We start from the raw sequence: 26775 nt of genomic DNA, 5'->3' as shown, positions 1-26775 counted from the left end.
GATGGGCACTTTTCTTTTCCAGGTTCGACTTTAAACTCCAGTTCTGTCCGGGCTCTCAGAATCGCAAGGCCGATGCCCTTTCCCGCTCATGGGAGCAAGAAAATGAGTCAGAGTCTTCAGACAAGCATCCTATTATAAATCCGTTGGCATTCTCCACGGTAGGGATGGACTCTACGCCCCCATCAGGGAAAAGTTTTGTGAAGCCGATGCTAAGGAAGAAGCTCATGCATTGGGCCCATGCTTCCCGTTTTGCCGGACATACAGGTATCCAAAAAACCCTGGAGTTTATCTCTAGGTCCTATTGGTGGCCAACTCTGAAAAAGGACGTCTTGGAGTTTATTGCATCTTGCCCAAAGTGTGCCCAACATAAAGTATCCCGCCAGTCGCCTGCGGGGCAACTGGTTCCACTATCCGTTCCCCGTCGACCATGGACCCACTTGTCGATGGATTTCATTACAGACTTACCCATGTGCAACAAGTTCAATACCATCTGGGTGGTAGTTGACCGGTTCACCAAGATGGCACACTTCATTCCTCTCACCGGTCTTCCGTCAGCTTCCAAGTTGGCTCAAGTATTCATACAAGAGATCTTCCGACTCCACGGTCTTCCTGAAGAAATTATCTCAGATCGAGGAGTTCAATTCACAGCCAAATTCTGGCGAAGTTTATGTCAAGTCCTCCAAGTCAAGCTAAAGTTTTCCACGGCTTACCATCCTCAGACCAATGGTCAAACCGAGAGGGTGAATCAGGACTTGGAGGCCTTCCTCCGCATCTATGTGTCCTCCTCTCAAGATGACTGGGTTCAATTACTTCCCTGGGCCGAGTTCTGTCATAACAACCAGTATCATTCTTCATCTGCTTCAACACCATTCTTCACTAACTTTGGATTCCACCCTAAAGTTCCTGAGTTCCAACCGCTTCCAGCAACTTCTGTTCCCGCAGTGGATATCACCTTGCATCAGTTTGCCAATATCTGGAAGAGCGTACGATCAGCTCTGCTCAAGGCATCGTTCAGGTACAAGAAGTTTGCGGATAAGAAGCGTCGAGCAGTTCCTGCTCTCAAGGTGGGTGATCGGGTATGGTTATCCACGAAGAATTTGAGGTTAAGAGTTCCCAGTATGAAGTTTGCACCTCGCTATATCGGTCCTTTCAAGATTGAACAAGTCATCAATCCTGTTGCTTACAGACTCCAGTTGCCTCCCTTCTTAAAAATACCCAGGACATTCCATGTTTCCCTGTTGAAACCGCTGATCTTGAATCGGTTTCATTCCTCACTTCCTCCAACTCCGAAAGTCCAAACTCAACGAGGCGTTGAGTATGAAGTGGCCAAGATCCTGGACTCACGTCACCGTTACGGTCAACTACAATATCTTATTGACTGGAAGGGTTATGGTCCTGAGGAACGTTCATGGACCAATGCTTCTGATGTCCATGCTCCTGCCTTGGTCCGGAGATTCCATTCCAAGTTTCCTCAAAAGCCAAAGAAGTGTCCTGGGGCCACTCCTAAAGGGGGGGGTGCTGTCACGATCCGGGTATCTGGACGCCATTTCTTACCCATCAGATGCCTCCTAAGGCTGGCTCAGCGCTCCAGGACCGGATCCCATCTGTTATCCTAATGTTCACATTCCTGCATCCTCTCCTGTCTCTCTGAGACGCTGTCACAGTAACGCCTTATCACATCTGGCATGGCGTCTCCCGCGGCCTCCGCCGCCGTCCCTGAGCTTCTGCATGCAGAGTGTCAGAGTGGCGATTACGTCAGCCGCGGCCTCCGCTGTGTCCGCGTGGTTGGATGTGCACTTGTCAGCCTGGCGTCTCCTGTCTCCAGTGGCCGGCGCCGCCATTACTGTTTTCATTACCACATGGATTACAAACCAAACTTCCCTCCAAGTGTCTGCATGGGCGCAGCCATCTTGGATTCTGTCAGCTGATCATTTCCTCCAATCTGTTGTCAGTATTGTTAATCTGCATAATTGCCTAGCCAATCCCTTCCTTGCTGCAGGTATAAATACACTGTGCCTGAGCAAGGAAGGCGTCAGTGCTTTGGTTGTCAAACCTAGTTCCTGTTTGTCTCTCTCCTGTGATTGTCTTCCAGGTTCCAGCTCCTGTCTCAAGACTTCCACCATAGAGACCCGCACCAGCATTCCACCTGCGGTGTAGCCTGACTCTCCAATCCATTGTGGATTCATCTGTTTCCAGCTACAACACTACCTGCTTCCAGCTCAGCTTCCAGCAGAGTACAGCTTCCCTTAAAGGGCCGGTGTCCTTTCTACACTTTACCACTCTCCACCGGTATTATTATTTCTCCGCTCTCAAGTTCTACATTTCAGTTCATATTTCATCGCTCCCAAGTTCATTTATTATTTAACTGGTTCCAGCCAGTATCCACTCCGTGCTAACAACAGTCTGGTTCCAGCCAGTATCCACAGCAGCTGTTTTACCTTCAGCAACCCAGCTTTTCCTGGAACACCAGCTGGCACAATCCTGGGTTATCTCCATTGCTACAGTCGGGCCTGGTAAGGACTTTCCATCTAGAAGATCATAAGAACTATCTCACACTACCAGTGCCCTGTGGCTCCTGCCATCCTGTAGTACCCAGGAACTGTATTTATTATTTGCTGACTTTTACGTTTTCTTTTACTGCTGCTGTGTTGCGGAGTTGTCATAATAAACATCATTGACTTTTATCTAAGTTGTCGTGGTCACGCCTTCGGGCAGTTATTATTCATGTTACTTACATGTCAAGGGGTCTGATACAACCTCCCAGGTTCCGGTACATCTCAGCCCCTACAACTGAGGCTGCCTCCCGTCAGCTCAGGCCCTCAGTTGTGACAGTGCAGTATCAACTCATACGTGTAATGTGTGTAATGTATGCTATGTACTTCCCCCTTCATATACTATGTACTCCCGCTTCATGTTGCTGCTTGGCGATGCATTGTACCACAAAGAATTCCTAGTGTACGTGAGTACACCTGGCCAATAAAGCTGATTCTGATTACAACAGTGGGATCCCGGCCTGCACAGACAAACCCTCCAACTCTACAACCTATTGGGCATTTTGGACTCACCCGAGGACGTTCGTGTCCTTTAGCCCTATTGGAGAGGTAATTCAACACTCTATTTCCATTTATGTACCGGCTTCTGGAACTCTGAGGCGATTCACAATACAGCCCAATATTTATGAGCCTATAATTGCCCTCAGTATTCTTATTCATATCCAGCAACTGTGTTTCATTTAACAGCTAAACAGCTTTATACAGCAGTCTTGGCAACAGTGTTGCAATAGTCACTACATTTGGACTGCTGTTAGCCATTCAGTCTGCATCATTGCTCTCATTGTCTGTTGAAACAATATATGCAATTTTAGTGAGCTCTAAATTTAATACACATGACAATTCAGTGAGGATAGGGATCACGTATTATATTTTATATATGAGCTTGTGCTAAACAAAGTGTGTTTTATATTGATTGATTTATTTTGATAATAAATATTTATTTTATATTTTTATCTGACTCTTTGGTTGTGAAAGAACCAGGACCTCACAGTGTCAAAATGACATGAGCGCCTCTATTTAATCTTCTTTTTTTCTGATCCATATAGCTGCAGGAGTAGCACACAACTCGTTATAGAGGCGAACGTACATTTGACACTTAATTCCAGGTTGAGGATACTAATATTGTTTAATGTATAATTGGTAGACATAGGCGCAGCAATTTTTTCTTCTTTTTTCTACAGTATGGGCATATCTGCATGCACACCTGTGGGAATGTGTATATGCTGCAAAATCGCTTTCCATCTGTATGTGCTGTTTTTGTATTTGCTGTAAATGTGTTGAATACTCTGCTCAGGCAGAGCTGCCTATAACACAGAGATGTGCTTTACTCTACACAGTTACTAACTAGTTACATACAGAAAAAGTGCTACTAAAACAAACCCTTTAGTTTACACATGGATAAATCTATTTGCTTGACAACTGCCTTGACCTGCCTGACCATTCCATACCAACTCAATAAAAGCAAAATTACATCATCAGCTTTTAAGCCATGGTCTTAGTCTGTCTGGAGGAAGAAATAGTGTACCTTTCAATTATTTGCTTTCATAAAGAAATCCACCTCCCAGTTAGAGTATGCTTCCTCTCCTCAACAGCACAATGGTGCACTTAAGAGGTGCTCAGCCTTTCAACACATTCAGTTTTTCTACCACAATCATTTTAGATCCCCTTACAATGCAGTGCTTTTGACATACATGGGAAAGAATAATGAGAAAATAATGAGTTTAAATGATTTGATAAAACTGACTGTTCCAAAACAAATTAGCAAATGAGAATATACAGTATATGCTGACACTAATATTTGGATATAGAAGGACATGTAATAGCAACTGTGCTTTTCAGGTCTGCAATTTGCTATTCTGATTGCAGATGGTCACTGTTTCCATGCAGAATCTGTATGAAGAACAGGTGAATCTGATGTGCATGGTACATATGTTTTGTTCTTTTTCAGTCTGTACTTAATATTTATTACTATTTTACTAAACTCAAAATATATACCGTCTTCTCCATAACATACATAATATTTGCTTATTTGATGCTGTATGATCCAAAGCAGCTGGAGTGCCACAGAATGCCTACCTCTGATGCATGTAATTATTCACACAACACACCACACACATCTCTTTCATATAGCCTTCCAATATACTGTGGGCCTGCGGTGTGCAATACTACTTAGCAAATTGTTTTGCCGTAATGGTGTGCCCATATACAGTGATAGCACAATGCAAAAAAAATTGTGGGTCCCAAGGACCCCTCACTTTAAATAATTGGGGGCCTAATCCAGTTTCTGGGTCCCATCATGGGCAAGGGGAGGAGGGGGCGGGGGGGGTTGAGGGAAATCAGCAGTTGGGACAGTGCTTGGGTCAAGTGGCAGCTTGGGCAGTACTGGCGGCAGATAGCAGTTGGAGGTAACGGGGGTTAAGGGCAAGCAGCAGTTGGGATAGATCTGGGGGTAGCAGGGAGTAAGGACAGGAAGTGCCAGGGGTAAGGGTGGCAAGGGTAGATAGCAGCCAGGTACTGGAGCTGTCTCTATGCTGCTGCATCCAGGAAAGGCACCAAAGGGCTGGCTCCACCTCCACCTTTTATAGTCCTACCTGCAACCAGGGCAGGGAGTCATCAATCATTTGATCAGGAGCCAGTGATTGGCCACAGCAAAGCGCGCCCCTAGGTAGGGTGACCATAATATCCCTTTAATCTGGGACACCTATGATTTACACAGGTTCTGTGGCTGGCTAAAACCAGGTGATATTCAGGCTAGAGTTTAGCCAGCCTCAGAACATATGTAGATCATAGGTGTCCCAGATTAAAGGGATATTATGGTCACCCTACCCTAGGGCCCCACCAATTTTAACAAAAGTTGAGTCTAAGGCTCAATATTTTCGTGAAAAATAGGATTTTAATACCTACCGGTAAATCCTTTTCTCTTAGTCCGTAGAGGATGCTGGGGACTCCATAAGGACCATGGGGTATAGACGGGATCCGCAGGAGACATGGGCACACTATAAGACTTTGAATGGGTGTGAACTGGCTCCTCCCTCTATGCCCCTCCTCCAGACCTCAGTTAGAAAACTGTGCCCAGGGAGACGGACATTTCGAGGAAAGAATTTATTGTTTAAACACGGTGAGTGTCATACCAGCTCACACCTTGAACATACCGCAGAACGTGGTATTCAATAGAACACCAGCCAAGGGCATGAAAAATGACACAGCCACAAGGTGAGAGAATATGTAACACAACCTGTGTGTCAATCCAACCAATAAGAAGACACTGCATGCCATGGCATGAACAACGTCAGCAACAGCCTGACAGAAAAGAAACACCACAAGAGTGTAACCATAACCAATAACTGCAGACACAGTATGCACTGGGACGGGTGCCCAGCATTCTCTACGGAAGGCATTCCCAACCACGGTCCTCAAGGCACACCAACAGTGGAGGTTTTAGTGATATCCGGGCTGCAGCACAGATGGTTAAATCAAAATAACTGAGCTACTAATTAAGTCACCTGTGCTGAAGCCTGGCTATCACTTAAACCTGCACTGTTGGTGTGCCTTGAGGACCGTGGTTGGGAATACCTGCTCTACGGACTAAGAGAAAAGGATTTACTGGTAGGTATTAAAATCCTATTTTCTCATACGTCCTAGAGGATGCTGGGGACTCCGTAAGGACCAAGGGGTCTATACCAAAGCTCCAGACCGGGCGGGAGAGTGCGGACGAGTCTGCAACACCGATTGAGCAAACATGAGGTCCTCATCAGCCAGGGCATCAAACTTGTAGAGCTTAGCAAAAGTGTTTGAACCCGACCAAGTAGCCTCTCGGCAAAGTTGAACCGCCGAGACTCCTCGGGCATCCGCCCAAAAAGAGCCCATCTTCCTAGTAGAATGGGTCTCCACCGACTTTGGTAACGGCAATCCAGCCGTAGAACGAGCACGCCGAATCATATCACAGATCTAGCGTGTAACAGACTGCAGAGACGCAGGCGCCCCAATCACGCTGGGAGCATACCGGACAAACAGACCCTCTGTTTCCCCAATCTGAGCCAAATTGGCGACATAAATATTCAAAGCCCTGACTACATCAAAAGACCTTGAATCAGCCAATGCTTAAGCAACCACAGGCATCAAATAGGCTGGTTTCTGCGAAACACAGAAACCACTTTTGGCAGAACTATTATCCTAGTTCTCAATTCTGCGCTATCCACATGGAAGATCAAACAGGGGCTCTTGTGAGACAAAGCCGCTATTTCCGACATCCACCTTGCGGACGCCAAAGCCAAAAGCATGACCACTCTCCAAGAGAGAAATTTTAACACAACCTTTCATAAAGGTTCCAATCAGTGTGACACAGGAAAACGCAACACCACGTCAAGGTCCCACGTTGCCAATGGGGGCACAAATGGAGGTTGGATGTGCAGTACTCCTTTCACGAAGGTCCGAACTTCTGGAAAGGTGGCCAATTCTTTACTTGAAAGAAAATTTATAAGGCCAAAACCGCACTGACAAGGAGCCTAACTTAAGGCCTGCATCCACACCTGCTTGCAAAGAATGGAGAAGAACGACCCAGCTGAAAGTCTTCCGTAGTAGCCTTCTTGGATTCACACCAAGACACAGATTTTCTCCAAACACGGTGGTAAGGCTTTGCCGTTACTTCTTTTCTAGCCTGAAGAAGTGTGGAAATGACTTCACTGGGAATACCCTTTCGGGCTAGGATATGGCGTTCTACCGCCACGCCGTCAAACGCAGCCGCGGTAAGTCTTGATACACGCCCGGATCTTGCTGTAACAGTTCCTCACGTAGAGGAAGAGGCCAGGGATCTTCTATGAGTAAATCTTGAAGAACTGGATACCAAGTTCTCCTAGGTTAGACCGGAACAATGAGGATCGCCTGAACCTTTGTTTTTCTTACATTTATCACCTTCAGAAGAGTGAAAGCGGAGGGGACACATAGACCGACTGAAAACACCCAAGGTGTCCCGAGGACGTCCACAGCTATAGCTTGAGTGTCCCCTGACCTGGAACAATATCCCTGAGGTCTCTCGTTGAGGCGAGACGCCAACATGTCCAATTGAGGCACTCCTCAAAGACTTGTCACTTCTGTGAAAACTTCTCAATGACGAGTGTATATCTCCCGGATGGAGATCGCGACTTCAGAGGAAATCTATTTCTCCGTCATCTACATCCGGAACAAAGACTGCTAATATCGTTTACCTTTCTTTCCGCCCAGCGGAAAACTTTTGCGGCTTCTGCCATTGCCGCTTTGTCCTTGTTCCGCCCTAGCGGCTTACTTACGCCACTGCTGTCAAGTTGTCCGACAGACATAACACGGGCCGATCACGAAGAATATGATCGTTGAAAATAGCTCTTAATTCAAGAAAACTTATTGCAGACAAGCTTTCCAGCTTGACCTTTTCCTCTGGAAATACTTCCCTTGAAAAGACTGCTCCTCAGCCTCGGAGATCTTCATGCATGGACACCAGGATCTAATCCTGGATCCCGAACCTTCGTCCCTCTAGGAGGTGAGACTGTGCAGACATGACAGGAGCGATATCCTGGCCATTAGGATTATACTCCGGTGCATGTGCAGGTGAGACCCGGACCACATTTCCAACTGGTCCCGTGAAAACTACTCTGGCATTTGAGCTGCTCACCGAAAAGGCCTCTTAGGCCACACCCGTTTTCTTCATCAACGGAACATATTGATGGATTGTCACTGCAAATCTGATCCGACTCTGGAACCTCAGACCTCTTTCCACAGGAAAACACAGAACCTCAACCGTTCAGTAACTACACTGATACCCACCTCCGACATCCGCGTCGTTGGGAACAACAGCCATTTCCTGTGTCGAAGAACAGTCAGAGAGAAACAACTATTTGGAACACTTGTTTCTTGACCTCACCGTAATCAGGGGAGAGTCTCAGTACAGAATAACAACGGCTCTTACTATTGAAAGAAAACCATCATATTGCCAACACTCCGGTGAGATGGCAAAGACAATCCTGGATATCAACCCAGGTAGGCTGAATGCTGAGAAAAACGCATTTAATCCCTTTTTCTACCTTTACGTGCTGGAGCTCCCTGGCCTGAGAGATTCCATCCTGTAGTTCAACTTCGTAAGTAGAAGTCTTTGTGTCTGGTGGATGGGGATCTGAACCCAGGACCCCAGCTGTTGTAGTGCAGAGCACTGTACCACTAGGCTACTCGAGTGGCTATATTTTTTTTATTTTTTTAACAGAGACAGCAGGACAAAGTCCTGAACCTGACGCAACTCTGGTATGGCGTTGCGTACTACCTCGCCTTCCAGAGGGGAATCAGTAAGATCTATTTGAAAAATCAGTGAGGGGAATCATCTGTAAACTCCAGTATGTCCCCCTTTGGATTCTATTATTGACCCCCAGGTCCAAGTCCATTCCCGGACTGACGGAAGAGTATTAGACGAGTTCCCACCGGTGTGGGCTCCAACCAGATAGACCCAGCGACATGTGGTGGGTGTGGTAGAAACAGGAGACAATATCCTCTTCTGCGAACCTAACAAGGCTGCAGAGCTCTTACCTTTTCACCTTCCACTATCTGCACAGAAAGGGAAAAAAGAACTGTATCGAAACAGTTAAAATGACTGCATCCCACAAAAGAATGCGTCACCAACTGTTGTGAGGGAATCTAACTCAAAGAAGATAGACTTACTAGTGGTATTCGTCAAGAGTGACTTAACTGAGTCATCCCCAAACAGCGGTACACCGTCACAGGGAAAAAACTCCAGTATCTCTCGGAGTCAGCCTCAGCATTCCTCCGGCCACACCTACTGCAGACGCACAGCAGCCTGCCGCAATGTTATAGAGAAGAACCAACACAAGAAACATTCCCTACTCTCTTTAGTTACCCTAAAGAGAGTAACTAAATGTAACTAATGTTTCTTGCCTGTAGACAGCAGGTCTCTCTGAAAATAAAAAACCTAACATAAAGTCTTTTAGAGAAACTCAGTAGAGCTCCCCTAGTGTGTGTCCAGTCTGTCCTGGGCGCAGAACCTAACTGCAGGAGGAGGGGCATAGAGGGAGGAGCCAGTTCACACCCATTCAAAGTCTTATAGTGTGCCCATGTCTCCTGCGGATCCCGTCTATACCCCATGGTCCTTACGGAGTCCCCAACATCCTCTAGGACGTATGAGAAAATAAGATTTTACTCAACGGTAAATCTATTTCTCGTAGTCCGTAGTGGATGCTGGGACTCCATAAGGACCATGGGGAATAGCGGCTCCGCAGGAGACTGGGCACAACTAAAGATAGCTTTAGGACTACCTGGTGTGCACTGGCTCCTCCCACTATGACCCTCCTCCAGACCTCAGTTAGGATACTGTGCCCGGAAGAGCTGACACAATAAGGAAGGATTTTGAATCCCGGGTAAGACTCATACCAGCCACACCAATCACACCGTATAACTCGTGATACTATACCCAGTTAACAATATGAAATATAACTGAGCCTCTCAACAGATGGCTCAACAATAACCCTTTAGTTAGGCAATAACTATATACAAGTATTGCAGACAATCCGCACTTGGGATGGGCGCCCAGCATTCACTACGGACTACGAGAAATAGATTTACCGGTGAATAAAATCTTATTTTCTCTGACGTCCTAAGTGGATGCTGGGACTCCGTAAGGACCATGGGGATTATACCAAAGCTCCCAAACGGGCGGGAGAGTGCGGATGACTCTGCAGCACCGAATGAGCAAACTCTAGGTCCACCTCAGCCAGGGTATCAAACTTGTAGACTTTTGCAAAAATGTTTGAACCCGACCAAGTAACAGCTCGGCAAATTTGTAAAGCCGAGACCCCTCGGGCGGCCGCCCAAGAAGAGCCCACTTTCCTCGTGGAATGGGCTTTTACAGATTTAGGGTGCGGCAGTCCAGCCGCAGAATGTGCACGTGGAATCGTGCTACAGATCCAGCGAGCAATAGTCTGCTTAGAAGCAGGAGCATCCAGCTTGTTGGGTGCATACAGGATAAATAGCGAGTCAGTTTTCCTGACTCCAGCCGTCCTGGAAACATATATTTTTCAGGGCCCTGACTACGTCCAGTAACTTGGAATCCTCCAAGTCCCAAGTAGCCGCAGGCACCACAATAGGTTGGTTCACATGAAAAACTGATACCACCTTAGGAAGGAATTGGGAACGAGTCCTCAATTCCGCCTTATCCATATAAAAAATCAGATAAGGGCTTTTGCATGATAAAGCCGCCAATTCTGATACACGCCTGGCCGACGCCAAGGCCAATAGCATGACCACTTTCCACGTGAGGTATTTTAGCTCCACGGATTTAAGTGGCTCAACCCAATGCGACTTCAGGAAATCCAACACCACGTTGAGATCCCACGGTGCCACTGGAGGCACAAACGGGGGCTGACCATGCAGCACTCCCTTAACAAAAGTCTGAACTTCAGGCAGTGAAGCCAGTTCTATTTTTGGAAGAAAATCGATAGAGCCGAAATCTGGACCTTAATGGAACCCAATTTTAGGCCCATAGTCACCCCTGACTGTAGGAAGTGCAGAAATCGACCTAGCTGAAATTCCTCCTTTGGGGCCTTCCTGGCCTCACAGCACACAATATATTTCCGCCATATGCGGTGATAATGGTTTGCGTTCACTTCTTTCCTAGCTTTAATTAGCGTAGGGATAACTTCCTCCGGAATGCCCTTTTCCTTCAGGATCCGGCATTCAACCGCTATGCCGTCAAACGAAACCGCGGTACGTCTTGGAACAGACAGGCCCCCTGCTGCAGCAGGTCCTGTCTGAGCGGCAGAGGCCATGGGTCCTCTGAGATCATTTCTTGGAGTTCTGGGTACCAAGCTCTTCTTGGCCAATCCGGAACAATGAGTATAGTTCTTACTCCTCTCCTTCTTATTATTCTCATTACCCTGGGTATGAGGCAGAGGAGGGAACACATACACCGACTGGTACACCCACGGTGTTACCAGAGCGTCCACAGCTATCGCCTGAGGGTCCCTTGACCTGGCGCAATATCTTTTTAGCTTTTTGTTGAGACGGGATGCCATCATGTCCACCTGTGGCCTTTCCCAACGGTGTACAATCATTTGGAAGACTTCTGGATGAAGTCCCCACTCTCCCGGGTGGAGGTCGTGTCTGCTGAGAAAGTCTGCTTCCCAGTTGTCCACTCCGGGAATGAACACTGCTGACAGTGCTAACACATGATTTTCCGCCCATCGGAGAATCCTTGTGGCTTCTGCCATCGCCATCCTGCTTCTTGTGCCGCCCTGTCGGTTTACATGAGCGACCGCCGTGATGTTTTCTGACTGGATCAGCACCGGCCGGTGTTGAAGCAGGGGTCTAGCCTGACTTAGGGCATTGTAAATGGCCCTTAGTTCCAGAATATTTATGTGTAGGGAAGTCTCCTGACTTTTCCATAGTCCTTGGAAGTTTCTTCCCTGTGTGACTGCCCCCCAGCCTCGAAGGCTGGCATCCGTGGTCACCAGGACCCAGTCCTGTATGCCGAATCTGCGGCCCTCTCGAAGATGAACACTCTGCAGCCACCACAACAGCGACACCCTGGCCCTTGGAGACAGGGTTATCCGCCGATGCATCTGAAGATGCGACCCGGACCACTTGTCCAACAGATCCCACTGGAAGATCCTTGCATGGAACCTGCCGAATGGAATTTCTTCGTAAGAAGCTACCATCTTTCCCAGGGCTCGCGTGCATTGATGCACCGACACCTGTATTTGTATTAGGAGGTCTCTGACTAGAGATGACAACTCCTTGGCCTTCTCCTCCGGGAGAAACACTTTTTCCTGTTCTGTGTCCAGAACCATACCGAGGAACAGTAGACGCGTCGTAGGAACCAGCTGCGACTTTGGAATATTCAGAATCCAGCCGTGCTGTTGTAGCACTTCCCAAGATAGTGCTACTCCGACGAACAACTGCTCCCTGGACCTCGTCTTTCAAAGGAGATCGTCCAAGTACGGGATAATTATTTCGGCCATTACCTTGGTAAATATCCTCGGTGCCGGGGACAGACCAACGGCAACGTCTGGAATTGGTAATTACAATCCTGTACCACAATTTTGAGGTACTCCTGGTGAGGAGGGTAAATAGGGACATGCAGGTAAGCATCCTTGATGTCCAGTGATACCAGGAAATTCTCCAGGCTTGCAATAATCGCCCTGAGCGATTCCATTTTGAACTTGAACCTTCGTATATAAGTGTTCAAGGATTTCAATTTTAGAATGGGTCTCACCGAACCGTCTGGTTTCGGTACCCCAAACATTTTGGAATAGTAACCCCGGCCTTGTTGAAGGAGGGGTACCTTGATTTCACCTGCTGGAAGTACAGCTTGTGAATTGCCGCCAGTACTACCTCCCTTTCTCCGAGGGCAGCAGGCAAGGCTGATGTGAGGTAACGGCGAGGGGGAGTCGCCTCGAACTCCAGCTTGTATCCCTGTGATACTACTTGCAGAACCTAGGGATCCACCTGTGGGCAAGCCCACTGGTCCCTGAAGTTCCCGAGACGCGCTCCCACCGCACTTGTCTCCACCTGTGGAGCCCCAGCGTCATGCAGTGGACTCAGAGGAAGCGGGGGAAGATTTTTGATCCTGGGAACTGGCTGTCTGGTGCAGCTTTTTCCTTCTTCCCTTGTCTCTGTGCAGAAAGGAAGCGCCTTTGACCCGCTTGCTTTTCTGAAGCCGAAAGGACTGTACCTGAAAATACGGTGCTTTCTTAGGCTGTGAGGAAACCTGAGGTAAAAAAATTTCTTCCCAGCTGTTGCTGTGGATACGAGGTCCCAGAGACCATCCCCAAACAATTCCTCACCCTTATAAGGCAGAATCTCCATGTGCCTTTTAAAGTCAGCATCACCTGTCCACTGCCGGGTCTCTAATACCCTCCTGGCAGAATGGACATTGCCTTAATTCTGGATGCCAGCCGGCAAATATCCCTCTGTGCATCCCTCATATATAAGACGACGTCTTTAATATGCTCTATGTTAGCAAAATATTATCTCTGTCTAGGGTATTAATATTATCTGACAGGGTATCAGACCACGCTGCAGCAGCACTATTCATGCTGAGGCAATTGCAGGTCTCAGTATAGTACCTGAGTGTGTATATACAGACTTCAGGATCGCCTCCTGCTTTTTATCAGCAGGCTCCTTCAAAGTGGCCATATCCTAAGACGGCAGTGCCACCTTTTTTGACAAACGTGTGAGCGCCTTATCCACCCTAGGGGATATCTCCCAACGTGACCTATCCTCTGGCGGGAAAGGGTACGCCATCAGTAACTTTTTACAAATTACCAGTTTCTTATCAGGGGAACCCACGCTTCTTTACACACTTCATTCACTCATCTGATGGGGGAACAAAACACTGGCTGCTTTTTCTCCCCAAACATAAAACCCCTTTTATGTGGTACTTGGGTTCATGTCAGAAATGTGTAACACATTTTTCATTGCCGAGATCATGCAACGGATGTTCCTAGTGGATTGTGTATATGTCTCAATTTCGTCGACACTGGAGTCAGACTCCGTGTCGACATCTGTGTCTGCCATCTGAGGTAACGGGCGTTTTTTGAGCCCCTGATGGCCTTTGAGACGCCTGGGCAGGCGCGGGCAGAGAAGCCGGCTGTCCCACAGCTGTTACGTCATCTAGCCTTTTATGTAAGGAGTTGACATTGTCGGTTAATACCTTCCACCTATCCATCCACTCTGATGTCGGCCCCACAGGGGGCGACATCCCATTTATCGGCCTCTGCTCCGCCTCCACGTAACCTTCCTCATCCAACATGTCGACACAGCCGTACCGACACACCGCACACACACAGGGAATGCTCTGACTGAGGACAGGACCCCACAAAGTCCTTTGGGGAGACAGAGAGAGAGTATGCCAGCACACACCAGAGCGCTATATAATGCAGGGATTAACACTATAACTGAGTGATTTTCCCCCCAATAGCTGCTTGTATACACATATTGCGCCTAAATTTAGTGCCCCCCCCCCTCTCTTTTTAACCTTTTGAGCCTGAAAACTACAGGGGAGAGCCTGGGGAGCTGTCTTTCAGCTGCACTGTGAAGAAAAATTGGCGCCAGTGTGCTGAGGGAGATAGCCCCACCCCTTTTTCGGCTGACTTTTCTCCCGCTTTTTTCATAGATTCTGGCAGGGGTATTTATCACATATATAGCCTCTGGGACTATATATTGTGATTTTTTGCCAGCCAAGGTATTCATATTGCTGCTCAGGGTGCCCCCCCCCAGCGCCCTGCACCCATCAGTGACCGGAGTGTGAGGTGTGCATGAGGAGCAATGGCGCACAGCTGCAGTGCTGTGCGCTACCTTGTTGAAGACCGAAGTCTTCTGCCGCCGATTTCCAGGACCATCTTCATGCTTCTGGCTCTATAAGGGGGACGGCGGCGCGGCTCCGGGACCGAACGATCGAGGTCGGGTCCTGTGTTCGATCCCTCTGGAGCTAATGGTGTCCAGTAGCCTAAGAAGCCCAAACTATCTCCAGTCAGGTAGGTTCGCTTCTTCTCCCCTTAGTCCCTCGTAGCAGTGAGTCTGTTGCCAGCAGATCTCACTGAAAATAAAAAACCTAAAATATACTTTCTTTTCTAGGAGCTCAGGAGAGCCCCTAGCATAGGCGTGCGCACGGGGGGTGCCTGGTGCGCACAGGCACCCCCTAATGTCCGGCACCCCCGCACTCCACACATGCGATAAGCCGCCAAACTCAGCCTGCCGCACTGAGCAACTGTGCTGCTGCGCCTGCAGGCCGCCGCCGGCTGCCAGCGGATGCAGAGGGAGTGATTGAGGTCAAGTTCCACCTTCCGCCCGCACTCACCAGTCTCCTCCTGCGGCAACGCGAACCCTAGGGGGACGGTCCTCAAGTATTTCCCTTCTCATCGGGCTGGACGGATGCAGCGTCTCCTCTCCTGTCTGCAAGTATGAGACGCATGTTAGGGGTGCCGGCGGTAGTGGCGGGTCCGGTGGGGGGGATCCGTACGCGGGCGGCTTTAATTAAAGATGCTGGCCAGACGGATTCTCGCTGACCCGGCAGGGGCTGGCAGCAATTATGGTGGCTGTTTTATTTTTTGTGAAAGATATGTGTGTGTGTACAGTATGTATAGTGTCTGCTGTGTATGCATGTTGTGTACTGTGTATGTTAGTATATCATGTATGTGTATGTATACTATTATGAGTCTCCTATGTGTATGTATGCTGTGTGTGTGTGTGTGTGTGTGTGTGTGTGTGTGTGTGTGTGTATATATATGTGTTTGTATATATATTTATACTATGTGTGTGTGTGTGTGTGTATATATATATATATACAGTATATATATATATATATATATAGTGTGTGTGTGTGTGTACGGAACCCCCCTCCCCATAAAAATCCTGCAACTGCCCCTGTGCTGTGTCCTCACTGTCCTGCAACTGCCGCCACCAGACACGCCAACATTACAGGCCCAGCCCAGGCAGCGTTCCTCTCAGGAGGAATCGGAGCCGCTGCCGGAGCGGAGGACACAGCTGAGCGACCCTGAGACAGTTCAGCACACAGCAGAGAGGGTAAGACACGCTGTCTGTGTCACTGAGACATCTCTATTTAATATATGTTAAATTTGGATTTTTTTTTACTATAGATTATTTATATCCCTCAAAATATTTATTATTAATAATGTGTTATACTTTTATAATAACGGTGAGCAATGCGGGGGTATTATGTGTATCTGGCACTGCTGGGGGCATACTGTGTGCCATAATGTGAATTCCGGGTCATACTGTGTAACATAACGTGAGTTTTGGATCATACTGTGTGGTGTAACGTTAATTTCAGCTCATACTGTATGTCATAAAGTTAATTTCGGCTCATACCGTGTGGCATAATGTGAATTTTGTCTCATAATGTGAGTTTCATCTCATACTGTGTGGCTTTATGTGAATTTCGACTCATACTGTGTGGCGTTATGTTAATTTTGTCTTATATTGTGTGGCGTAATGTGAATTTCGGCTCATACCGCGTGGCATAATGTGAATTTTGTCTCATACTGTGTGGTGTAATGTGAATATCATCTCATATTGTGTGGCGTAATGTGAATTTTGCCTCATACCATGTTGCATAATGTGAATATTGTCTCATACAGTGTGGCGTAATATGAATTTTGGCTTACTGTGTGGCGTAATGTGAATTTTGGCTCATACTGTGTGGCGTAATGTGAATTTTGGCTCATACTGTGTGGCGTAATGTGAATTTTGGCTCATACCGTGTGGCGTAATGTGAGTTTCATCTCATACCGTGTGGCATAATGTGGATTTTGGCTCATACTGTGTGGCGTAATGTGAATTTTGTCTCACACTGTGTGGCGTAATATGAATTTTGGCTCATACTGTGTGACGTAATGTGAATTTCGGCTCATACCGTGTGGCATAATGTGAATTTTTACTCATGCTGTGTGGCGTAATGTAAATAAGGGGCACTACTGTCGGTAGCTGGTGAACATGGGGACATTTGTGATAAATGCTGCTGTCCTGCGGAGGAGGGGTCTGATGGCAAAGAAAGAGGCAAATGTGGCTCTGATGGCACAAGTGTAAATTATAAACTTTCTTGTTTTATATTAAAATGGAAATGTTCGTCCTGGAATACATACCTTTTACAGGCGGCTGGGATCCCGGCTGTCATGATCCCAACAGCGGGATTCCGGCCACCAGTATGCTGGCAGCGGAGCGAGTGCTAGAAAGCCCCTTGCGGGCTCGCCGGGATCGCCACGCAAGAAGGCCCCTTGTGGGCTCACTGCACTGGCCACGCTGCGGGCACAGAGGCTCACTGCGCTCGCCGCAGGATCTATTCTCCCTCTGTGAGTGTCGTGGACACCCACAGAGGGAGAAAAGCCTGTGGTGCCGGTATTCCGACATGCGGTCTCGTGATCGCCTCCCATTTGGCTCAATAAATCTCCTGTACTTTTTGGAGTGGCCCACTCAAAATTAGGGTGTAGTGCTGGGGGGTGCAAGGGGTGTGTGTGGGGTAGAGGGTGGGGAGGGGAATGCATATGCACCAAGGCCCATCACTCTCTAGTTCCGGCACTGGGTCAGGGATATATTGGGGAAGTGTAAGAGGTGATAGGGTACAGCGGCAGCTAGCACTCAGGGTTATGTCGTAGTGGACCGTCAGTACTGCCTGGTGGTCGCACCATTATGTTTCATTTTTTTTCTCTGGGGTGTGTTATATCTACTTTATTATTAGGGAGAAATTAGATTAAACTATGTGATTTTACTGAGAAAATTTAAAATAGTTTTAGACATGTCCCTGGATGATGCTAGACAGTAGACACGCCCAAAAGGCAGTGCTAGACATGCACCTCTGGGGGTGCACCCCCTAATAAAATTAGCTGCGCACGCCTATGGCCCCTAGTGTGCATCCAGCTCAGCCGGGCACAAGATTCTAACTGAGGTCTGGAGGAGGGTCATAGTGGGAGGAGCCAGTGCACACCAGGTAGTCCTAAAGCTTTCTTTAGTTGTGCCCAGTCTCCTGCGGAGCCGCTATTCCCCATGGTCCTTACGGAGTCCCAGCATCCACTTAGGACGTCAGAGAAATAAGCATTATAGAGCATATTTGCAATCACTGAATACAATTTCATACAGATCAGTGTGATAACACACTAACAAAAACTTCATGAAAATTTGCATTAACACCTCAGTCACTATTCCGCTTTAGCAAATGTTTCCCTGGGCAATGACTTATAGATAAGTTTATTTTTTTTTATATTTTTTGTGAACATTATTTTCAGACATGTCTTCACCTCATTTATAAGACTGTATAGATAGATCTGTATTGGCTCCTATATTTGCCTCCGGGGATTATCGTAACATAAAACCATAGTTACTAAAGTGTATGTATTATGTAATACTACGTGAATATACAGTAGGCGCCACAACACACATCAGTCACCCATAAAATAAATGCTGAGTGTGCGCAAATTACCCATTACTAGTAACATTGAGACAGTAGCACTACCAGCGCAACACAGTCACGCACTGCCACAGGAACAGGGAAACCGGAGGAACACGAACAGGCAGGGAGTGGCAGGTGTAGCAAGATGGCGTCTGATATGTTTTTAATCTGCTGACGTCATCCCTGCGCCAGCGTAACGCCGCTATGCCGGTAACCGGCCTGCAAGGCGTATGTGAGGCCTGGGCGGAGCTGGTTCTTGCGTAGCCAATCAGCGTTCGACGGTGACGTCCTTGGGAAGGGGGGTGACGTCACTGGCTAGCGGGGTCAGCGGAGGAAGGAGAGTGAGAGCTAATTCTCATTTAAAGCGGCACCCCAGTTATTCGCTGGAGCCCCGGGCTGGCCCGGCGAGAGGCGGAGGATGGTGTGTGGCGGCTTCACCTGCTCCAAAAATGCGCTATGTGCGCTCAACGTGGTCTATATGGTAAGTGTGGCCAGAGATCGCTGCGACTTCACCATCCTCAGTGCTGACCTGTGCACTGTTCTGTGCCTCTCTTCCCCCTCCCGCTGCATAGTACTGGCCTCATTTCTAGGGCTGACAACCCCACTGCTGTGTAGTGCTCACTGTAGGCCCGCCATTCCCAGCAGTGTGTGTTATATGGGACAGATGGACTGATTAATAAAATAGAACCAACTCTTGTCTTTTTCAAGCACAGCCTGTAACGTGGCAATGAGGAGCTAATTGCTTGGTAATTTGGGGTCATGGGGGTCTATGTACTAAGCCTAGGAGAGAGATAAAGGGGGATATTCAATTTGTCCCGAAGAGACATTGAGATTAAAAAAAAAAATCCAATGTGTCTTTGAGTGCTGCGGTCAGGCTATTTGATTAGCTCGGCTGGTAACTAGTGCATTTAAACCCATAAACACACAGGATTAGTAAAACCTGTGTGGTTTTTGGGTGAAATGGCCCAGTTTTTGTCTGAAACCGGGGCTGTTATGAGGGATTTTGCTTTGCTGCCGGAGGCAGGTGAAACAAGATCCCTGATAAGTCACGGCATGCGCCGGATTATCGGGCTAATTAGATAGCCCCTGGTGGCGATACAGTACACCCGACTTGCTGTCGGGGTAATAGACTATCCCAGAAAGTACCTTCCAATCAGCTTCTGTCATGTTACAGGCTGTTGGGTCTACTCATAAAGCTGTGAAACTGGGCTTTTCTCTGCTCCATGATATTTATAGAGCGGATTACCGTGGAGATGTTCCTGACTTCTCTAGTGGCCCCCCTGCTCAAGAATGATCAGTGCAATTCATGAAGGAACTGAAACTGTTCTCCATGGAGTTCAGATTCGCCATCTCAGGATGTCGTAATCTGAACATCAGTGTGGTAACTGCAGGGTAGCTGAACGCTACTTTGCTCTCTGTCGGCCCCTGTGCTGACCTTCCAGCAGCCTTTGCAGCCTCCTGGGAGATCAGCTGGTAGCACATTTGCAGAAGGGACCCGCAGGCTGACTCCCAAGCACTGCAGAGGGAGCCTCAGGAAAAGACAGCGCCACTGGATACCGGATCACATCGCCGGAGAGGTGAGTTTACATTAATTGTTACTTATTACAGCTATATATCCCATCAAACTGATATGGTCTATAGTAATGGGTAACAATTCATTTTTCATTTTGTACATTAATAGGCCTCTGTATTTAAAAAATGACAGGAGCTGGTTGGTTGTTGCTTTAACTCTTCACTTTATTTCTCTCCAAGGCTATACATAGACCCCTTTATCTCTCTCCAAGCTTTGATACATCTCCCCCAAATCTTTTATCTCAAAGTTAAGCAAATTAATATTCTCAATGCTTCTGGTAAATGTGCCTCTCTCACCCAAATTCTCTCTCCTTCCTCTTTCAATCCCAATGTCAGTTCCACACTTAGATAATTGGATATGTCATGGTATGAGGTTAGCATACTGAACGTCTGGTTCCCAGCTGGGATCCCGATGGGGGCACCATACCACCACCGGTATAGCGGCGAGTGGTATGGTGACATAGTGACATTCGGCATCCTGGGTGGCGGTATTACATACCGAACCCCATGTTATAGCTGCAGTCATCTTCCAGCTAGTGCCAGATTTGAAATAGTTTCTCTCACCATTTAGTCATTAAACTTGGCACACTTTTCATATGGAATTCATCACATGTAACCTCAATCACTTTTCCAAATCTGTGCACTATGGACAACCCACCATAAGGGCCAGATCTCTGAGCTTGAGCAAATTTGTATAGACAGACTCTAGAGTCTGTCCTGGACTGGAAATTCTTTCTCATCCTCCCCTCTTTTATTTGACTTGTTCAACTTTTTTTTTTTTTTTTTCTTTAAAACTAGAATCCAGCTAAAAATGTAGGAGCCCTGCAACATGTTCATGTATCTGTTAATAAATAGTGAACTGTAAACATAGTTCAACCTTCTTACATGCAATACAGCAGACTCAGTCCTCTTTATGATCTCACACTTTCATGTCTCTCAAATCCATTCTCAATGCTCCCTTGCACCTCGGCACCCTCATGCCCCACTCGGCACCCAACTCTTTTATTCCCCTGATCCTTATTTTGTCAAAATCTCTATGAACTTTCATTTCACTATCACTTTCGTTACCCTCCTGCATCATCATCATCATTATTAAAATGCCCCATCAGAATTCTGATCCTAATAATTTCCCCTCATCTATGCTGTCATTATTAACCCCTTAATTCTGCCTTTTATTAAAGACCCTTCAGTAACCATTCTCTCTCACTCCCCTCTGCTCTGCATTTTCTCAAATAGGAACTGATAATCATTGCTTTCGAGCCAGGCTGAGTGTGCTTTTTTTAGAGAGGAAGTCATCTTTAAATCTCTGAAAACAAGTTTACATTTTGTCCGGGGTCATGTACTTGGCTGTTTTATGTCTCAGATGCTGGTGTTGGTGGTCGTCATAGACTGCTGTTTACAGGGAATGTAGTCACCATCCCAGCAGTCAGCATACTGACGCTGGTATCCCGGCTGTCAAAATGCCGGCAGGGGGCCCAGGGCTATTCCTACCCGTGGGTGTCAATGACACTCGTAGAGTGGGAATCGAACCTGTGGTGAGCGCAGCAAGACTGCAAGGGACTTTGTTACGCACCCCCCCCTCCTGTTGGCATTCTGGTGGCTGGTATCCTGGCGTAGGTATGCTGACCCCCGGGAACTCGGCCGCCATTCACGCATACCCAATTACAGAGCTCACAGTTGTTGTTGTTTACACCAAGCACTGTGTAACACATCAGCACTCTGCGGAAGATGAATATAGTGTCTCTATTATATAGGTGTAAGGTGTTGCAGATTAAGGGGGAATTCAATTAGCGCTGAAATTGCGTCAATTTACAGCGGCTGACGTTTTCGCCATTTTTGCAAGTCTGTATTCATATGCAAATTTGTGACTACAGGATTGATGCGAAAATTGATGCAGAAAGTCAAAAATGGGTAAATCTGTCCGTACCACTCCCCCCCCCCCCCAACAAGAAAACACAAAAAAAAAAAAAACACAAAAAACAACAACCCTAAACTAACATCGGATAGCAGTATAAAAGTTTATTATTGGTTATAATAAAAGTATTTCTGGTACTTAAATTGGGTCAATTGGGTGTTATATGCTTTTTTTTCTTGAAGTGTAAAAATAGATAGCTATTTTTATTCCAGCAGAATAAGTGCTAATAGTGAACTCTGGGTACATAAAAATGGGTATAAGTATATATTTGGATCATTTTAGGGGACTTAAAAAAAATGGAAACGGACCGATTACTCTCATCTGCAAATCTAAAAACACTTGTCCCACCCATGAAGCACCCCAATATACCTGTCCCATACCTTGTACCTGAATTTCCATAATTTTTCACTTTTTCACCCCAAAAATGACATGTCATTGGTCATTTTAAAAATAATGAAAAACTTCTAAGTACCTAGTCAGTCATTCAGGTTGTTGTCCCAGGGGTTCAGAACCAAATCCTGACATTTTTAACTGAAAAAATTGAGATTTTCAAAAAGTTTATCACCTGTTCAGAGTTGGTGAATTGAGTTTTGTGGTAAAATTACAGCGAAAACTTTTCGCAAACAATAGGCGTTTGGCAAAATTACTGCGAGTCATGGTAATTTTTTTGTTTTGTTTGACGCATTTTCGCCAGTAATTGAATACCCCCCTAAGTTTTAGAGGGCCATGTGTCCCCAGGGTTTGCCAGGCCCTGGTTTAGATGCATTTAGCTGGCGTAAAAAACGAACATGCATATAAAATGTATAATTTTAATGGCGGTCGTTGTGAGGCCTTATTGAGTTGTGTAGATCTTGCTGTGGTAGAGGTAACGATCTCATAAGGAGGAGGGATAGTGTGGCAGAAAGGAGGGTTAGGAATGGGCTTTAGGGGTATATTCAATTGAAGTCGAAAAGACGGCAGTTTTCGACTTTTTCAGGTCGAATCGTGATTCGACCTATTCAATATTTTCGACAAGTTGATGATGAATTCGACTTGTTGAAAAGCACGTGGATCGGCGGAATAGCTGCCGATCCACATGCTTGTGTTTAAAACCGGGCCAAAACTGGCCCCCTTTTCGACCATCTCAGTCCGACATCAAAAGATCTCAGACTGAGATGTGGACCCAGAGGAGGAGAGGGAGGGGAGGGGGGGGGAGAGCCGCAGGGAGACTGGGGACTGCCGCGGGCAGCCAGAGGGGATCAGCGCTGCAGCAGGGTGTCACACAGCCGCGCCGCTCACGGTAGCGTCCACCTGGCTCCAGCAAGCTTGTGTGACATCTGCAGCGCTATTGTAGCGCTGATCTCCTCTGGCTGCCGGCGGCTGTCCCCCGCGGCATTCACCCCCCTTCCCCCTCTCCTCCTCTGGGTCACTCATCTCAATTCGACTTGAAAAAGTCGAATTGAGATGAGATTTGAATAGGGGTTGTTGGATCCATTCCGACAAATGCATGTCGGAATGGATCAGACTTCAATTGAATATACCCCTTAGTGTTGTATACTGCACTTACTGATTTAGTAACATTAAACTACGATTGGCCAGATTTCAGTGACTTTTTTTATGTACTGTCTTGTATTAAGCAGATTTGCCAAACCTTTTTCATGTTTATTTATATGTGAATGTAGAGTTCATGTGGAGAAGGGGGTTTAACTACACATTCCAAACTATGGGGTCGATTCAATTCTGCAACAGATGAATAGTGCCGGGAATTAGCTCCCGATGTTATTCAATTCAGCTAAAGTTAAGTCGGCGAATGCCCGTTCTTGCCGACTTAACAGGTAGTTTTGTCGGGAGAACGAGCATTCTCCGACTTAACTACCCGCGGAGATGCTGATTCCCGACAGAATCAGCCTCGCGCCGGCTGCGCGGCAGCACTTTTGTCGGTTTTCTTCTCTCACCCCCCGGGGTGAAAGAAGAATTCCCGACAATTGCGGGTAACTAGTAGCTGAATTGAATAGCGTCAGGAGCTAATTCCCGGCGCTATTCATCTGTTGCCGAATTGAATCAACCCCAAAGTGTATGTTAATGTTGTGGTTTTTTTTCTCTTGGACTCCTTAAGGGGTATACAGTTAGCCACGATAACCAATTTTTGCAGCAAAAATTTTTAAAACAAGACTTTATTCATAACCCACAATATTGCAGCTTTCCAATTACTCGCATGCATTAATTCTCCATAGGGTTTATCGCAAATTTCTATTCACCTACTCTGAGCAGGTGAAAAGTTGGGGAAAATCCCTATTTTTGGGTAAAAATATTGGGACTTGGTTCAGAACCCCTGAGACACCTCCCTTATGACTAATCAGACACTGACATTTTTTAGTATTTTTAAATAGCCAATAATAAGATGCCAGTTTTGGGGTGAGAAAGTGCAAAGTGATGGAAATTGGGGTACAAGGTATGGGACGGGTATATGGTGTGCTTTATGAGTGAGACAAGTGTTTTTAGGCTTGCAGGTGGGTGTAATTGGTCATTTTTGTAAAGTTTTTAAAAGTGCTTCTAATTGACTCTAATATATACATATACTCATTTTCTGGGTGCCCATTACTTACGCATGTCATGCCCAAATGGACTGTCCTTTGATGCTTCAAGCAGCTACACCCTCCTAAGCTAATGGCGCGCTGACAAAATATACCCAAAAGCCGGACTTCTCTCACATTTCTGCTCACCACTTCAGGAAGGTCCGTGAAGAGCTAATGAAACAAACAATTGGATTCACCACATAGGTGTGGAAGACTCCAGTTCTGCTACATATATTTTGTAGCTTTTTCAAACAAGTTTTACCAACAGGGGTAGGTATAGGGGCTTTCTTAAAGTCATACTGAGCTGATGCCATCAGATTTTACAGTCAGTCTGTGGTTTGAGGTTTTGCTTGTTTTTACTCTTCCACCAACAGAACGGTCTCTGTTCTGCTTCTGACGCCTACACACGATTTAATGAAAGGGAATTTTCATGTATGACGTGTACACTCAAAAATTCATCATATTGTATATTATCCCTAATGCTGTTAATAATCTGAAAGGCCCAAAGGGGGGGGGGGGGGGGGGGGGAGAGAGAGGGGGGTGGAAATGCTTTTATTCTGAAAAAGAGAAAATGATGTCTGTGCAAATATATGCAAAAGCATACACTGCAAAATAAAATTTGCACTTTTAAAGTCAACTTTTTAAGAGTTTAAGTGGTAAATTTACAAAAGGCAGATTTAAAAATCAATAGATATCGACAGTGTGTTTCGGGTACAGAGTTCTTTGTTTTCTAAAAGTCGTTTTTTAGTCAATTATTACAGCCGATGTTGGACTATTTTTAAAGTCTAAAACCAGTTTTTGCCAGATCTGCTCAAAATCGACTATAAATAGACTACCACTTCTGCTGATTTTCTATTGAACAAAACATACCAGATGCAAGAAGCTGCTGTGGTTCCTCTTAATTCTCAATTGCGTACATCTCCGATGGTGGGATGCCTGTGAAGGTTTGCAGACTCTGATGGTGGGGCGCCTACATGGTCGTATGAAGTGCCCCTTAAGTTGCAGTCTATTGTCTGGGTACGAGGAATCCAAAAGTATGCCCAACAGAGCGATTGCAAAAGCACAGCAACTGCGTACACATTACCAGTGAACACACTGATCCTTCGATAACCGCTTGAGTAAATCAGCGGGCCCCACAGCATGCAGCCCAATTTACAGATAATCACTCCCTTTCAAAAACATCAACATAGGGTCTGTCATCTCTACTTGTATAGGCATCATAATTACCTTTCAGCTGATTGAACTTGTTTTAGGAAACAGACTTGTTTCTGATCGATTTTATTTTTTGAGATTTTTGGTCGCTTTCGCGTTGGTTTTCAAACCAACTGTTAGTAAAAGTGTGATTTCTATAAGTGTCAATGGAAAAGCACCGATGGTGTGTTTGACGGTATATTGTCATCTAAAGTCTGTTTTTCAGTCGCTCTTCAGTTGGTTTTGACTTTAGTTGAGCTCCTTTTACCAAAGTCAACTCAAAATCAAAATCGACTTTAGTAAATATACCCTTACATTTTTAAAACCGGGTAAAATGGTGTGCTTCTTAAAAGTACCCTTAAGATCTGACTACATGTCATTGTGGGGGGCTAGGTGTGGGTAGTTCCCTGTCTGCTGCAGTACCGGTATAAACTAAAAGAATAACACTAGTCATTTCGACCCCCAAAATGAAAAATCATATTCATAAGGTATTTGTTAAATGCACTTCACTAAAGAATATATACACTGCTCAAATAAATAAAGGGAACACTAAAATAACACATCCTAGATCTGAATGAATGTAATATTCTTATTAAATACTTTGTTCTTTACATAGTTTAATGTGCTGACAACAAAATCACACAAAACTGATCAATGGAAATCAAATTTATTAACCCATGTAGGTCTGGATTTGGAGTCACACTCAAAATTAAAGTGGAAAAACACACTACAGGCTGATCCAACTTTGATGTAATGTCCTCAAAACAAGTCAAAATGAGGCTCAGTAGTGTGTGTGGCCTCCACGTGCCTGTATGACCTCCCTACAATGCCTGGGCATGCTCCTGATGAGGTGGCGGATGGTCTCCTGAGGGATCTCCTCCCAGACCTAGACTAAAGCATCCGCAAACTCCTGGACAGTCTGTGGTGCAACGTGGCGTTGGTGGATGGAGCGAGACATGATGTCCCAGATGTGCTCAATTGGATTCAGGTCTGGCGAACGGGCGGGCCAGTCCATAGCATCAATGCCTTCGTCTTGCGGGAACTGCTGACACACTC

At 46.3% G+C, this 26775-nt stretch overlaps 1 protein-coding gene across 1 annotated transcript in view; it reads left to right on the top strand.

The window, feature by feature from the left end:
• The first annotated feature begins 18692 nt into the window (after positions 1–18692).
• TSPAN31 (tetraspanin 31) overlaps positions 18693–26775 on the top strand; it is an 85953-nt gene continuing 77870 nt past the window's right edge. Inside the window, exon 1 of the mRNA XM_063952309.1 lies at positions 18693–18967. Coding sequence (XP_063808379.1) covers positions 18905–18967 — 63 coding nt within the window. The 5' untranslated portion in view covers positions 18693–18904. The remainder of the gene's footprint in view (positions 18968–26775) is intronic.

This window comes from Pseudophryne corroboree, chromosome 2 (assembly GCF_028390025.1).
Source record: "Pseudophryne corroboree isolate aPseCor3 chromosome 2, aPseCor3.hap2, whole genome shotgun sequence".
NCBI lineage: Eukaryota > Metazoa > Chordata > Amphibia > Anura > Myobatrachidae > Pseudophryne > Pseudophryne corroboree.
The sequence above is the reverse complement of the archived record's forward strand: the minus strand, read 5'-3'. Positions and strand labels throughout refer to the sequence as shown.